The following is a 15929-nucleotide window of genomic DNA, read 5'->3' on the forward strand; positions in this document are numbered from 1 at the left end:
TTCATTGAAAAATACTATACTCAATATATATATATAGTAAAATAAATTATAATTGTTTTTTCAGAATATGCATACGATTTATCCAGGGACTGTGATGTGTACAAAATGGCGGAGGAGGAAGTCGATGAAGATGAGGTCAACAGCTCAGAGAAACACCACATTATTTCCTTGGAGAGATCCGGTCCGAGTCCATCAGGAAGCTTAAGCGATGCTGGAGCTAGTGACATAAGCAGTGACGATACCGTTACCTCCCCCCATTTTGTGTACAGCCCCAATGTTTCGCCGTCACCGCCACCCACACTCACCGTCGGTTACAGCTACGAAACTTTCTTCATAACAGACGGCAGATCCAGAAGAAGAAAGACTAACCATCTCAACAAGAACCTTTCATCGTCTGAAACAGACAGGCCGTCGCGTTACACCTGCGGGGAATGTGGTAAACACTACGCCACCTCTTCCAACCTATCCAGACACAAACAAACTCACAGAAGCCCGGATTCGCAACAAGCCAAGAAATGTGAAACGTGCGGGAAAGTGTACGTCAGCATGCCCGCGCTGGCCATGCACCTCCTCACACACAACCTGAGTCACAAGTGTGCGGTGTGTGGCAAGGCTTTCTCGAGGCCTTGGCTGTTACAGGGCCACATGAGGTCACACACGGGCGAGAAGCCCTTTGGTTGCGTCCACTGTGGTAAAGCTTTTGCGGATCGGTCGAATCTGCGGGCGCACATGCAAACCCACTCTGCTTTCAAACACTACTCGTGCGCTCGTTGCAACAAAACGTTCGCTCTGAAGTCTTACCTCAACAAGCATCACGAATCTTCCTGCTTCAAAGAAGGGGAAGAGAGCCCCCTCATGTGTCCCCATGTCTCCGAACAACTGATGGAAATCGGGACTTAGATGCTTCTGTTTTCAAAAGCCCTCTCTCAGAAAAATTGGTTCGAGGTTGGACCATAATACGGGGCAAATTTGCTGCAATAAGTGGAGAAATCGAACCGCGTCAGTTACGACAACATGATTGAACTTGGTAGATTTTTCAAAAAGTGCAGTAAATTTGATCACCATTATAGTTCAACACACTTCAAAACAGATTCACTAGCAATAATAATAATAATAGATATCAATCATATTTCTAGCAACCATAGATGTTGATAGAACTGTTTATATAGAAATCTATGACACAACGAAGTAACACAGTTATTCCGTCAGGTTTTATTTAGTGAGTCTTATGGAATTCTATTTCATAAAAGCTGTTTTTAATAGATATTTTATCATAGACATAATTTTCTAATGTGATTTTCTAGAAATATCGCATTAACACATTTTACAGCGTGAACACAACAAGTATAGTGTCAAAAATTACGAACTATCCATTTCATTTTGAAAAAACATGAGCTGACTTGTTTACTTTCATCAGCAATGTTTTGTTGTTTTCTTTTGTTTAACGGTATTTTAATTATTTTTTAAATTATGAGTCTCTCAGTTGCTTAATGCGTCGCCAAATCTCTTTGCAAGTTACATAATGTGCATTAGCTTATGCATTTATACCTCCCAAAAGTCATTCATTCCACTGATGCGGCTTTTTTAGAGATGTGCCTTAAAGTTTTTCGTACTTTGCTGCGTTATTTCTTTTCCTTGTAAATAAGTTGCATACAAAGAGAAAAATACATCCAAGCGTTAGGTGATAATTGGTAAAACCGTAAGTTTTTCAAAGTAATATTTTAGAATATAACAACAAGTGTTAAGAAGCTTTGACATAAACATATTTGGTTGAACTAACAGTGTATGCTTCTCCTTATAACAAATGTCTATTCCCTAGTGATAAAATAACATTTCTCTTAAGTTTAGCAAATAACTGCCTAAAAATAGTAAAAACACATTTTTACATTTTAATCTTTTGGGAGTCGGAAGGTATAATTATTTGTAACATAGATAAAATCTTTTCGTAGAAGGATAATGTATACAAAATCCATAAAATTATATTCTTGCACTAACCTTACCCGCTTTCCAATGAAAAAGTATTGAATAAACGCGGAATTAATTTGAAATAATGTGGATTGTAAATAAACTTAATCCAAAAATAACTGAATCGTTAAACTGAAGTTAAATATTTAACAACGAAGTTAACGAATGGAAAATAATCAAAGCTTATATGTACAGTTATTTAAACAAATAAAGTATGGACTGGCATGTTAATTTTTAGTTGAATTCTAAGAATAAAACTATAATGCTACCCTTTTTCCTTCTATTTTAAAAAAAATAATCCGTGATTGAGCAACCATTAATTCACTTATTTATATAAAAGTAAATATATGACGCCAATGATAAAAATATTAACTATCTCGTCCACTAAATGCATATTATGCATATGCGCCACTAATTTTGAAACGCTCTTATTTCCTAAATGTTGATTTATATTTCATTATCTCATCTCCTAAAGGTTAAATTTCTCAAATATCCCGTCTCCTAAAGATTTATTTTCTTCACCATTATCCCGTCTCCTAATGGTTTATTTTCTCAATTATCCCGTCTCCTAAAGGTTTATTTTTTCAATTATCCCGTCTCCTAAATTATCTGCACCTGTAATTCTGTATGCAATGCAAAACTGCAGTGACAAAATGTAACGATACCTTAAATATGTACAGTTTCGCAATCACTTAGTCAGGGACTGAATTAGAGACAACGAATCCATTGCCTTTCGTATTTTTGCCTGTAACGAAGACTAACTTTTAAAGAGCAAAAAGTAATACGGAGGTCAATCCTGAAATATTTAATGAATCCACTTGTATAGATTTAGATTTAGTTTTATTAAATTTGAAAGGGATTATGTAATAATAATTTGCTTATTAGTATATTTTTTTATTCTTTGTTTGTCGGTAGTCATAGCATAGATAGACAATTAGGTAGAAAATATCTACATTACATTTTACATTATTTCCTCTATTTATTGCAAAGAAAGAAAGATTTTTAAAACAAGTAAGAAGATATCAAAAATATATTTGTATATATCAAAAGAATTATGTTTGTGATGAAAATAGCTAGCAGACAATTTTTTTCATATAATTTGACGCAAATAAAAAATACTTTTATAATAATTATATTTCTTTTTAACAATCATTTGTGAATCCATGCTTTTGGAAAGGTTTCTTCATCGATATTGTCAAAAAACAATTCATGTAAATAACAGAAGTAAATATTGTATATAAGGAAGAACAGTAGAGTGGACCTGTACATATGTATATTCAAAATGCTCTTGCTCTTAGTTTTTTTTCAATTTATCAATGCAAATCGAAGTTAAATAGGTTGTTGATGTAGACAATGCATGAAAGAAAGAAGTGATATTTTGAAAATTTTATGAAGTGCTTTGCTTGTAGATATTTATAATTAGTGAGATTTTTAATTTATTACTTCTATTTATAATCATTTGTCATAGAAGCCGAGAGTATGATGATGATAAGATGACTCAAATTGTACAAAAAAAAATTGTTTTGAGAAAGTATAACCATGCTTTACACTTTGTAGATTTATATTGGAAAGAGACAATGACATACTATAGCAATAATATACACGAAATGATACTATACTATAGAAATATTACTAATATAGCAATAATATACACAGTGAGTACTGTACACCAAAGCTTCTTGTATCGTACCTAAGCCAAGAAACGCCAGCATACCCCAGTTTTCCCAGTTTGAGCAGTAGTTGAATTCAATAGTATCCGAAACGCTTAGAGTATTATTCAAACAGAAAGCGAGTTGTATATATTACATATTATGTTTTACATATTATGTTTTACATATTATGTTTTACATATTCTGCCCTACATATTATGCCCTACATATTATGCCCTACATATTATGCCCTACATATTATGTATGACATATTATGTATGACATATTATGTATTACATATTATGTATTGCCTTCAATTTTAACGGAAACAAAATATAAAAGTGGGAGTTTGGCTATAGATATTAAACATTGGTTTAAGGATGTTGCCAAATTTGTAACACCATGAAAGCATAACCCATAACCCATGACGAAAAATAAGCCATGATCCCCATGGAGCCAAATTAATTTCAACGTGGCTCAAATTTGTTTCTAAATCTGCCTATCTGGCGCATGCTGACGTTCTCTGTAATGAGTGATTATATATATACATAATAACTCTACATGTAGGAACAACAAACAATAACATCATTATTCTAAAATAATATAAAAAATTTCCAACTTTGTTGAAAAGTGATTTTGAGATTTCATTGAAAAATACTATACTCAAATGAATCGACAGGAGTTAGAGAGTAAAAATTGTGTTCTTTAATACCTACGAAAATTTAAAATTTTGGATAGATTGGATAATATTAACCAGGATAAGTTATTAAATCCATATCAAAATGTCGTTCCTATATGTATGGTTATTGAAAACGCTTCAGAGGAAGGCTCTTTTGGGAATTTGTCAGACATAGAGATAATATATTATATGCTTTTACAAATCGATTTCCTGTGCATTTTACTAGTTCAAAGTATGCAAAATAAATAATAGATGCATAAATGAAGAGTTTGTAGGTAAAAAATAGTTATTTTTAGTCTTAGAAACTTTTTTAAACTTGGAATATAAAAACGATGATGGTAATGATCTAGCAATAATTTCTTCGTAGAAATTAGGTGTATAAAGTAATATTTTAAAAGCTTTAAATGATATTTCTTTTTATTTAGTTGAATTTTTTTACAAAAAGACAAATGTTGAAAATTATAATTTCTAGAATAAGATTAGTACCAGCATAAGGTTTGAAAAGGTTTTACTACTAATGCAACACTATTTGCTGAGGATTATACTACCACACCATTTGAAATGAATTAATTTTATTTATTGTTTTTTTTTTTTATTTCTTACTTTTATCAGGTATTTTTAAGTCTGAGTTCCACAAATAATACAGTTTTTATTATCTTCGATTATCAGTATAAAACTCTGATTTTTTAAGTAATAAAATATCCATTTACATCCTGAAAATTTCATAAAACACATCATTTTTAAATAAATATATTAAAAATAAACTACGTATGATAAAAGAAGGTTTGCAAGAAAGTTTGTACAAACAGCTTTTAATTTTTTTTAAAAAATAAAACACTTCTAAAAAAAATAATTTCTTGTAAAGAAATTAATTCTCGTTCGAAATTAAACAATAATGTGGAGAAAATGCAAAAATATTGCCAATTTATCTTAAATTAGTTTATCTGGTAATGTTTTTAGAAAACTCTACTAAGCCATTAAATACTCCCTGATGAAAATGTACAAATCGTACAAAACCAGGTGCATAGCGTCGAAAAACTTTCTGAAATATAACACAGAAATTCCAAGTCACTTTTAATAAATTAAAATAATTTGAAAAGAAGTTTATTGCTTCTTTTTATGTTTATATGCATGTATGTTTTCCAATAAAACAAAGCTTTCAATGAGGTGCTTTTGATCATTCCGTCACACGATTAAGATCAATGCAAATACTATCATACAAATATCACCACAATAAACAGATCTCGAAATTTTATAGAAATTGCGTATGTTTTTCATCAGCAGAGGATTGTATAGGTTTGTTGAAAAAAATAATATAGCACTGTATGCCCCAGGTTGTTTTCTAAAGTATAGGTTTGTCATTTGTTAAATTGTTGTAAGGCTTATGACGTATTACAACTACGTAATTGAAACCATACGTGAATTAAGGCATTTCTCCATTTAGGTTGACTGCGTTCTTAGAAGCGGTTTGTTATCATTTGATAATTAATCGTAATAAATGGATTAATCTTGAGGGTGCTTCGTTACTTCTCGTAGAGTAATGTGCTTGAATATACACGAATTACAATTTTTTTTATTTGCGTTAATCGCGCTTTTTTGAAGTCATTTTTATCATATGTGAATTAGTCGTAATAAATTGACTAATCGGGAAGATGCGTTGTTACTTCTAGTAGAGTGATGTGCTGCAACAGACACGAATTACAAAATTTTTCTATTTGGGTTGACAGAGTTCTTTGAAGCGTTTTATTATCAATAGTAAATTAGTCTTGATAAATGAACTAATCGTGAACGTGCATTGCCACAACCACACAGAGGGTTTCACTGAAACTTTATGCAAAATACAGTATTTTTATTATTTGGGTTGTAAAAGTTTTTCGTACCATGTGTTTTGTCATTAATTATAAATTTGTCGTGATAAATGGCTTAATCATGAAAAAAATAAAATTGCTGAAACCATACACGAATTACGTCATATCAAAATGAGTAAATATAGTATTAGAATTTTTTTTCAAATCATGGCCCCGATGTTTTGTTCATATTGATAGTTATTTTATTTAAAAAAAAAAAGAGACCATTTATTTATTGATATCGAATAAAAGTGGGACTTTTCATGTCACATGATTATATTATTTCTTAAGTTTTATTGCTGTACGAAAAAATTCATAAAATAAAGAATCAAACTGTTAAGACAGTCTTTCCTTTGATCTTGGTAATAAGATTTCTCACTTCTAAAGAATCCAACAGATGGCGCTCTTCTAAAATCCAACAGGTGGCGCTCTGAGCAGTAATGTAAATGGATAGATTGCATTCAGTTTCATCTATCGCACTGTACTATGAACATCATTCTTTTTTTTCTTTCTTATTAAATATACTTTGTTGAAGGCTTTTGTAATGCTTTAAAACCCAGAGATCATCGTATTTAACAGATCTCGAAATCAGCAAAGTCCAAATTTACTACTCCATTTCTGAGCTTAAAAATAAAAACAAAATACGGAGTGTTATCAAAATAGATACACTAGTCTGGGGTAAATGTCGTTTTAAATTTTGTCAAATAAGTTTACTAGACTTGGAGAACATATACCTGATGATATTTTCATTAAATGCTTACTCCTTCAAAGTATGTTGCAACTTTGCCATAGATGATAAATTAAATTTTTTTTTTTTAATTTTGTGATAGCCTACATGCAGTAGCAACTAAAGAACTTTTAATGAAAAATCTTTTATGACAAGATATTAAGTATCAATGCATGCGTGAAACAAGTAACAATTATAGCTTAAATATTGTTAATACATGATTAAAAATACTTTCTTGGGCTCAAGACTGTTTTCTCAATAACATAATGCGCAATAAAAAATTCTTATCCTCAACAGCATTATTATACAATGATAATGATAATTATTAAATCATTAGATCATTTTTAAAAAATGCTGAAATTCGACATAATTTAATGGGGAAAAATAACTTTCTGAGTCACAAAAAATCCCAACTTATTTAGTTTTTTTCACTTTGTACTTTCTTTTTTTTTACGAAAATCTTATCAATTAAGAATAATACGTTCAAAGTATCTGTCCCATTTGGCGAACAAATATTGTTGAGTCCAGCCTGTCCAGTCTAGCAGTCCAAACGTTTTACTTATTGTTTCTTCATAGTCTATGCTTTAAATTACCTGTTCAAATAGTTCAGTTTTTCGTTTAACTATTTAAAATAAATATATAATAAACTAATTAACATTTTTAATATATTTTTGTAGTGAACAATGCATACATATTTAACCATACATAATTTACATGTTGCTTTCAGTTTTGAAGTTAAGTTAAAATAATTTAATTTTTCAAAATTTTAGGAAAACGAGTCTTAACAAAACATACTTGCTCTGAATTTAATTAAATAGCCACGAACAAATTGTATTGAATATGAAGCCCAATTTCTTTTCAATTTTAATATTTTATAACTTTTCAATTTTGATATTTTATAATTATGTTATAAATTTCGATGTGGCGTAAAATTTAAATATCTATCTTCCAAGTGAGTTCAAGAAAGTACACGAAGTTATTTATAATATAGCCTATTATATGCATTGTATACATAACATATTTGGTCTGATAATTTTATAAACCAAGAGTTAATTTATGTAGTTATGAATAAAAAATTTATATTAATTCAGGAATTTTCATTGCATTTTTTCTTAGAATTATGAATTTTTATTACAATGTTTATTTCAATTATGAAATTCCATTTCATTTTTTATGTCAATCATGAATTTCCATTACTACTTTTATGTAAATTATGAATTTCCATTTCAATTTATGTCAATTATGAATTTTTATTGCAATTTTTATGTCAGTTATGAATTTCTATTATAATTTGTTTTAGAGTTGTGAACTCTCTATATACCAATGAACTTAAATTTGGACTATACATAATTCAATTGTGTTTAATTGTGTTAAAAAAATAATTTATCTTTATTTTTTTTTGTTTTCAAATATTGCTTTCATTTTTCTTTAATAAAATGGTTTTTCAAAATAAAGTTGAAAATATCTTACGTTTTTCTTTCGGGCTATAGACTCCTTTTTCTTGATTATATCCTATTTCAATTATTTAAACAGGAAAGATAGGGTTTTTATTAATGATTTTTACGGTTTATGGAAATTTATTTTCTGCTGGAGCCAACAAAAATTAAATAAAAAAGTAAACCTTACTACTAACTAATTTTTGCTGGCGTTAATTTATTTTACAAATTCTGACACAAAAACTTACTTTCTTATAAGAGATATACATTTCTTAAAGGATTTTCGATTAAATATATCGGGTATAATTGTAGCAGCTAAAGTATAGAAATCGGTTATTTTGCAGGTTATCTAATATGCAGATTTGCCAAAGGGATCCGTAAAAGTGCCAAAAGAAATTGTATCATTTCTCAAGTTGCCATGGTAATTTTTCAAACTACCTAGTTATCTGTACATTATAAATTACGCACTCGTAAAAGTGGAAGTAAGATCTTTTCTGGTAATACAGCACTATTTCTGCATACCTTTATAACAAATAACGATATGCTTCTCTAGTTTATGCTATCTGAAGAATTAAAGGGATAGATAGAACTCCGACCCACCCCAGGAGAGTATACCGAGATAAAAAGTTAAATTATTACATTAAAAATTAAGCTAAAAATTAAAAATACAATAAAATTTTGCCAAATGACAATGCTGGTGATCAGTTAAAAGTGAATAAACTAAAAATTTTGACAATTAAAAACATGTTTTAAAAGCAATGAAAGCTAAAAGCGCCGTTGTAAATGTAGAGAATTAAATGATTATAATAATAAGTAAACAAGAGATGAAAATAAAATCTTAAAACTAAAATTAATGAGAGCTAAAAGTCCTAAGTGCAAATGTCTATAAGTAAAAGAAAATATAGAATGAATAGAAGTCGATGAAGTCTAAAATCACAAGTAGATAAAATTTCAAAATGTAAGGCTAAAAGTTGATCAGTATAAAATAACGAGTACATGTTCTATTGTTGATTCATGACTGGGGTCAGTTAACATGTGTTATATCGAGTAAACATGCGTTATATACTAGAGTATCGGTATTTAATTATCTTAGTGGTAGTTACAGATAGAAATCCTAAAAGGATTTTTACCTGTTATAGAATTTGTTGAACGAATACCGCTTATAGTTTAATGCTGTCTATTTATTTATTAATTTATGTATTTATTTTTCGCTTGTTATTTATTTATTTATTTATTTATTTGTTGTCCGGGAGAATCGTAATAACTTCTTGAGCACTATTTTGTGATCTAATCCACTGTTCAATATGGACCATTTATTGATGTTGCTGAGTTCATATCACTTACGTAGGTCACCTAAAAAGGGATATAATTATCGACTACTTCAACCTTCATCTATCAAAAGGTACATCTAGATAAAATAAAGTTAACATGTTTTATTTACTAGTTAATCTGTATTTAATAATCTTAGGGGCAGTTACGCCACAGAATGAAGTTATTACAATCAGATAATCAGCACATTAATTGATGGAATCAATCATTTTAAAAACAATGCAAAGAATCAACGATTACTTACCAAGTACAATCAAATATTTTTACTTATTTTTTGCTATCTAAAAAATAAAGTTACTACAATCAAACAATCTACATATTATTTGATAGTATTTACTTTAAAATCTACAATACAAAAAATGAAACAGACAAAGTATCATTACAACTAAGGAAATTTAATTTTTTCATTAACTGATGAATTAAGTCAATGGAATATAACAATCAGCAAATTAATTAGAAACAAATGCTTAAACTTCAACCATACGTATTTAGATACAGAGCACATAACCTAGGTAAATTGTGAAAATACTATTTATTCCACACTGATGATTAATTTTGTAATGTGTACAATAACGGCTTTCTAACTTAAACTATAACACAGACGTTAATTTATGATTCAAACTCTGCTACAAAAACGTTCTCTCATAATGGATGTACATATTTTTTTGAAAGATTTGAATATCCGACTCGTTAAAATATTCGTGTAGTTCCAAAATATAAAAAATAAGGACCCAACACTTAAATTTAAAAAGTGCAATCAAAAATTTTGGTACCCGTAATGTTAAATTTACTTTATACATATTTAACCATATTTCTGGAAGTGAATTAAAATTACGTGAAATTTTGAGACTCAGTTACTCAACAATAATTCTAGATAATTTATTATGATTTAATGGTCCAAAAATGTTTAGACTGTAAGGTAGCCGAAGTTGTATTTTTTATATCATATAAAGTAATAAAACTTAAAATTTGAGCAAATTTGATAGAATGGTTCTCTAAAATCAACAAAAAATGCTTGTCTTAAATAGTTCTATAGATAGAACCAAAATATGAGAAAAGCAAAATTATCATTAATTTGCACAAAATTCGAACAGCTCACTTGATTTAGCTATTGGGTCCAAATTATTGTTTTCCAAATTGCCACTAGCACCATGCTTTGACGGAAGGAAATCTGGAACACCAAAGAAAGAAAAAAATTTCTTCATAGAAAATTTTTTTTTGTCCCATTTCCTAATTTAAGTAGGAATTTTCATACTTATTTGAATATTTGCAGATTTCAGATCTACCCTTGAACCGTTAAGATTGCTCATGCTCGTGAAATTCTGAGCATTAAATCAAAAGTTATTCAAGAGTTCCGTTTTATTTTGTGCATTGTACAAAACATGGTGGTAAAAGACTATCACTTTTTCTTATTTTTGTCCGTAAATTGATTGGGTTCAGAGTCGTGGCATGAACTAAGGCTCCTATACTAAGTCAAAGGCTCCAGCATAAACGAATGTCATGATGACGTCACTTTCAAGTATCCAATTAGAGTAAACATTCACTAATATCTTTCAGAAAGCCAATATCAAAATAAAAGATTCTAAGTCAAAATTGTTTGAATTTTGCAAAACTGGTACATTGTTTCATGATTTTTTTACGAAGCATATTTAGTGAGTAAGGGAAAAGAATGTTTATGTGACAAAATGGTGTTATCTAACTAGTTGAAACAACTTAAAATATCGAGTAGCAACGTGATAAGGATATATGAAGCCTATATAACTGAGGGTAGCGACTTCAAAAGCAAACGCACAAAGACATAAGAAAATTACAAAATGTGATGACAGAAAATTGAAGTGGAAAATTGGCGAGACCAAAAACCGGAAATCAGACGCTTGACTAATAAATATAAATTGCGAAATAATTCCAATAGCTCTATAAATTACGAAAGAATTCAACTTTAACTCAGAAACCCAAATCCTTCTCAAAAAAATTTAAAAAGAACTTAAATTCTTTGGGTTTGAAGAGGTGGACGAAGCACCCATTATTAAATGAAGTAACAAATCATTGGGCCAATAAATTAACAAATTATACATATTATCCATGCTTTCCACATTTTTAATAATTACATTGTAACTGCAAATTACTTCATTTCGAAATTTTCTATAAAAAAAAAACATTTAACATTCTAACTTCTAATTCAAAAAATAAATTAATTTAATTGGAATGAAAACATAGTAATATAAAGAAAACACCGACAACTTCTTTATTCTATTTGCCTTCTTATTTAAGAAAAAAAATATTCACAAGAACATTTGAAAACTTGCTCTTCTTTATAATTTTTTTTTTCTGATTTAATTAAAGAAAATCTTTTAGATTCTCCTAACTCAAGAACTTTTAAGTGGTCAATTATTCCTCTGATGGAACAATTTCAAAAACGGTGCTTCTTTTATGCCGACCTCTTTTACACTAAAACATTTTTTTTTTTGATATGTGTATTAATATCTCGTGATGAGTTTCTTACAAGAAGTATTCTTCTAAATTGCCATCAACGTAGTTCGTTTAAAGTAGAAAAACTTAAAAAATGATAAATATTTTTAAAAAAATTCTCCTTCAGACTGTTAGTCAAAGGTTATTCTACACTGTAAAAGACAAAATGTAATGCCCGATTTAAAAGTAAGTCATAAAATTTTCTTCAAAAATATTAACACTTCTTGTTCTATTGACTTAATCGAGATTTTTTTTACTGGCATTGTATATTTCTGAAAAACCTTTCATTGATTTAAATCATATTTGCGGGCAAATTTTTAGTGCGAAGACATTTTTAATTATAAGCAAACAAAAGTTTATTAATTAAAATCTCAAAATTCCAATATTTTTACGATCCTTGGTCCCCATTGTATTTTGTAAAGATTAGGGTTCTAATATCAAAAAAATTTCTTTGGGATTCACTGTAATTACATGTAAATACTGCTTTAAATAATTTCATAAAGGAATTTTTTAAGTTGTAAAAACCCAAAAAATTAAGGTGTCAATTAATCAAACTTTAATCCATTGCATTATGTCAGTAAAGAAATGCTCTATTCATGTTATTATATTGAACTAAAATTATTTTAATACTTTATATTTTTATTCACTATTTGTCATGATGAGTTTGCATGAGTATTCTAAAGGATTTACAAGATATATAACAAAAAATTTTAAAAAAATGGAAAATTTTCAACTTTTCATCAATAAGAGATCAAGAGTATTTTGCAAGATTATGTAACAAATCAAGATTATGTGATCATTACTAATTATTCAGTCTTAAAATCACTATATCAATCAAAATCAAATATAAAAAAATCATGTTAATAATTATTCAGTCTTAAGATCACTCAATCACTTGCAAAGCAACTCGTATATTTAATATGACACATTTTATATAAAATCTAAATTTTGAAAGTTTTGCATTTTCCTTGCAATTATAGTTTTTTTAAAGTTATTTTTATTCATTATACATTTTTAGAACCATTCTATCCTCCAAAACATTCAACCATTTTTTTTTTATTTCCTTAGCCAAATGATAGTTTCTTAAAACCATCAGCTATTTTCTTGGCAAACCCCACTTTGAAGCATAATTTAATTATAGTAGGATAAGTAATGTTCTGTCATTATAAAATAGTTCGCATTATAATTGTTTATAGTCTTGTTAAAAGAGGTGGCAATTTAACAGTAACATATTTTGTTGACTATGATTTTTTCTTCCACAAACATCTTGTAGTAGATGATTAAAAAAGTAACGGTGTTTTTCTTTCATTCATTTCATACACTGATTGTATGCTTTAAAAGGAAACTTTTTTTCTTCTTTGCATTTAAAAAGTTTATCCTGAGCCATTTTCAGCGTATTTCGGTTTCATTACTTTTCAGAACTACTAAGAAATACAGTAAATAGAATCATATTGCTACATTTTTATTATTTTTATAATAGATGGTTGTTGTAACTGATAGGTTTTTTTTAAAGTACTGATAACTTTTCTCAAATTTACTTGAAAAATGTACAAAACCGTGCATTTTCTAATAAATAGGGATAAATATAAGCACTGAATATTTATATGCAATACTTTTTAATTTTACAACCGTCACTGAACAGCCGACCCACTTTTGAGCTTACGGTTACCAATGAAGAAGGTTGAACTCCGACCCACCCCAGGGGGGTATACGGAGATAAAAGTAAAATTATTACAATAAAATTTCTCTAAAAACTAAAGTTACAGTAAAATTTCGCCAAATNTTCAACGTTTCCAAGCATCATTTTGTTTGGCATATTACATTACTGAAGAATGTCAAGTCATTCTTGACTTAGAGTTTGTTAGTAGTTACAAGTTTTGTTTAGCTTTGTTAGCCACGTTTTTTTGTTTGTTTGTTTATTTCTAACAATTAAGAAGTGCAAAATTTTGAATCCTTTGCAAATCAAGCTATTATGATAAAAGTTAAATATCACTATTTTCAATAAGTATATTCCAATATTTCTGTATGAATGTATATCCTTCTATAAGAATACATGTATATAGTTGCAAAATCAATAGCAATCATTTACAACATTCATTTATAAAGGCAATTAAGTGAAAATATATTGTCCGCTATATGCCATAAATTAAAGAAAACAGTAGGTTTTTGACGGTTTTTACCGGTAAAAACACGGTTTATACCACTGTCATGTCAAAAACCAGTTTTTGACGGCAAAAACCCAACCCTGTTTTCTAATAAATAGGGATAAATATAAGCACTGAATATTTATATGCAATGCTTTTTAATTTTACAACCGTCACTGAACAGCCGACCCACTTTTGAGCTTACGGTTACCAATGTAAAACCACGTAGTCTTATAGTTTTTAACCCAATACAGAAGACAAAAGAACTCCTGGATCAAGTATTGTGAAATATGTGACTTCGTGGAAGACTTTTGAAGGGACTAACCATCATTTGTGTTACATGGAAAAGAAAACCTTGAAAACCTCCCATGGTTAGCCTAATGACAAAGTGACGCTTACCCATGATTCGTCTACCACTGAGGTTACATCAGCACTATAGCCGGAGCGAACCGGGAGCGAATTTCTTATTGATCAGTCATCGTTAGGATGCGAACCCGGGTTACCTCAATGGGAGGCGAACTCTCTACCTTTTGAGCCATTGCGGCTATAATAGTGCTTTTTTTTTATAACCGTCGTTGAACAACCGACCCAATTTCGGGTTTACGACTACCAATGTTCAACTCCGTATCCTTGTCATTTTGAATCAAACCAGAAGAGTAAACTCCTGGATCAGTACCCTCAGAGGTATGATTTGTTATGGGAATAATGGGAGGATTTAGCGACTCCACAGATTCAACTTCCATCAGTCACCATTTACTACACGGCAGACTTTGCGACCATTTACTAATCTGGGAGTCTTCGGCCGGGGGGGGGGATCGAACCTACGAACTCTTTGATATGGGCCCAGTGCCCTACCAACCAGGCTATATCCCGGCCGTATGATACTACTTTGTCAAAGTGTTATTTTTAAATGAAGTAAATACAGCATGAATTGTTTCAAATTGTAAAAAGCCACCCAATTCATCGACAAGGATTTTGATTAAACCGCAAGAAAAACCTGTCAACAGGCTGTCTTATCATTGGTAACGCTTAAAAGGCAGCTTTGCCACAAATGTGCACAGCAGTGTTGCCAGACCTTAAGATTAAAATGTAGCGAATGGGAACTCCAAAAGTAGTGAATTCGAAAATTTTGTAGCTAAAAAAATACGTTATCCACTAAATTTAAAAAATAAGTAAATTTTCAATGCATTGCGTTAAAAATTACGTCAAATTTAATACTTCGTTTTAACACAGATAAAAGGTAACGTGATTTATTTTTCCAGAAGATAAACGGTTAATAAGGGTTGGAGCAAAAGATTTTTTTTTCCATCCTACTCACCGTGCATTTTTTCACCAGTCTAAGATTTGAAACATAAATATGGAAAGATTACAGACTCTGCGCAGCAAAACAAATCAAGAATCCAAAAATAACACAGATGCGTTTTCAACAACAACAAAAAGTCCTTTTTATAAAGGGTAAAGAATTGCAGAATTTTCATAATCATTTTATTATGGGAACGGGGGGGGGGGAATTTAAAAAAGAAAAATATTTCAGTAGCGCATTTTTAAGATTTGTAGCTTTCGAGAAATAATGAGTAACCCAAAAAGTAGCGGGTAGCCAAATTTAGATTTTCAGTAGCGGTTACTTTGAATAGGAGTCAAAATTGCAAGTTGTCTATGACTTATATTGAGTTGGATATCCATG

At 29.6% G+C, this 15929-nt stretch overlaps 1 protein-coding gene across 1 annotated transcript in view; it reads left to right on the forward strand.

The window, feature by feature from the left end:
* The window catches only part of LOC107448717 (transcriptional repressor scratch 2-like), a 27136-nt gene extending 18815 nt beyond the window's left edge, over positions 1 to 8321 (forward strand). Inside the window, exon 2 of the mRNA XM_071177975.1 lies at positions 65 to 8321. Within this exon, the coding sequence (XP_071034076.1) occupies positions 65 to 900 (836 nt within the window). The 3' untranslated portion in view covers positions 901 to 8321. The remainder of the gene's footprint in view (positions 1 to 64) is intronic.
* Positions 8322 to 15929: the final 7608 nt, after the last annotated feature.

Source organism: Parasteatoda tepidariorum, chromosome 2 (assembly GCF_043381705.1).
Source record: "Parasteatoda tepidariorum isolate YZ-2023 chromosome 2, CAS_Ptep_4.0, whole genome shotgun sequence".
Classification (NCBI taxonomy): domain Eukaryota; kingdom Metazoa; phylum Arthropoda; class Arachnida; order Araneae; family Theridiidae; genus Parasteatoda; species Parasteatoda tepidariorum.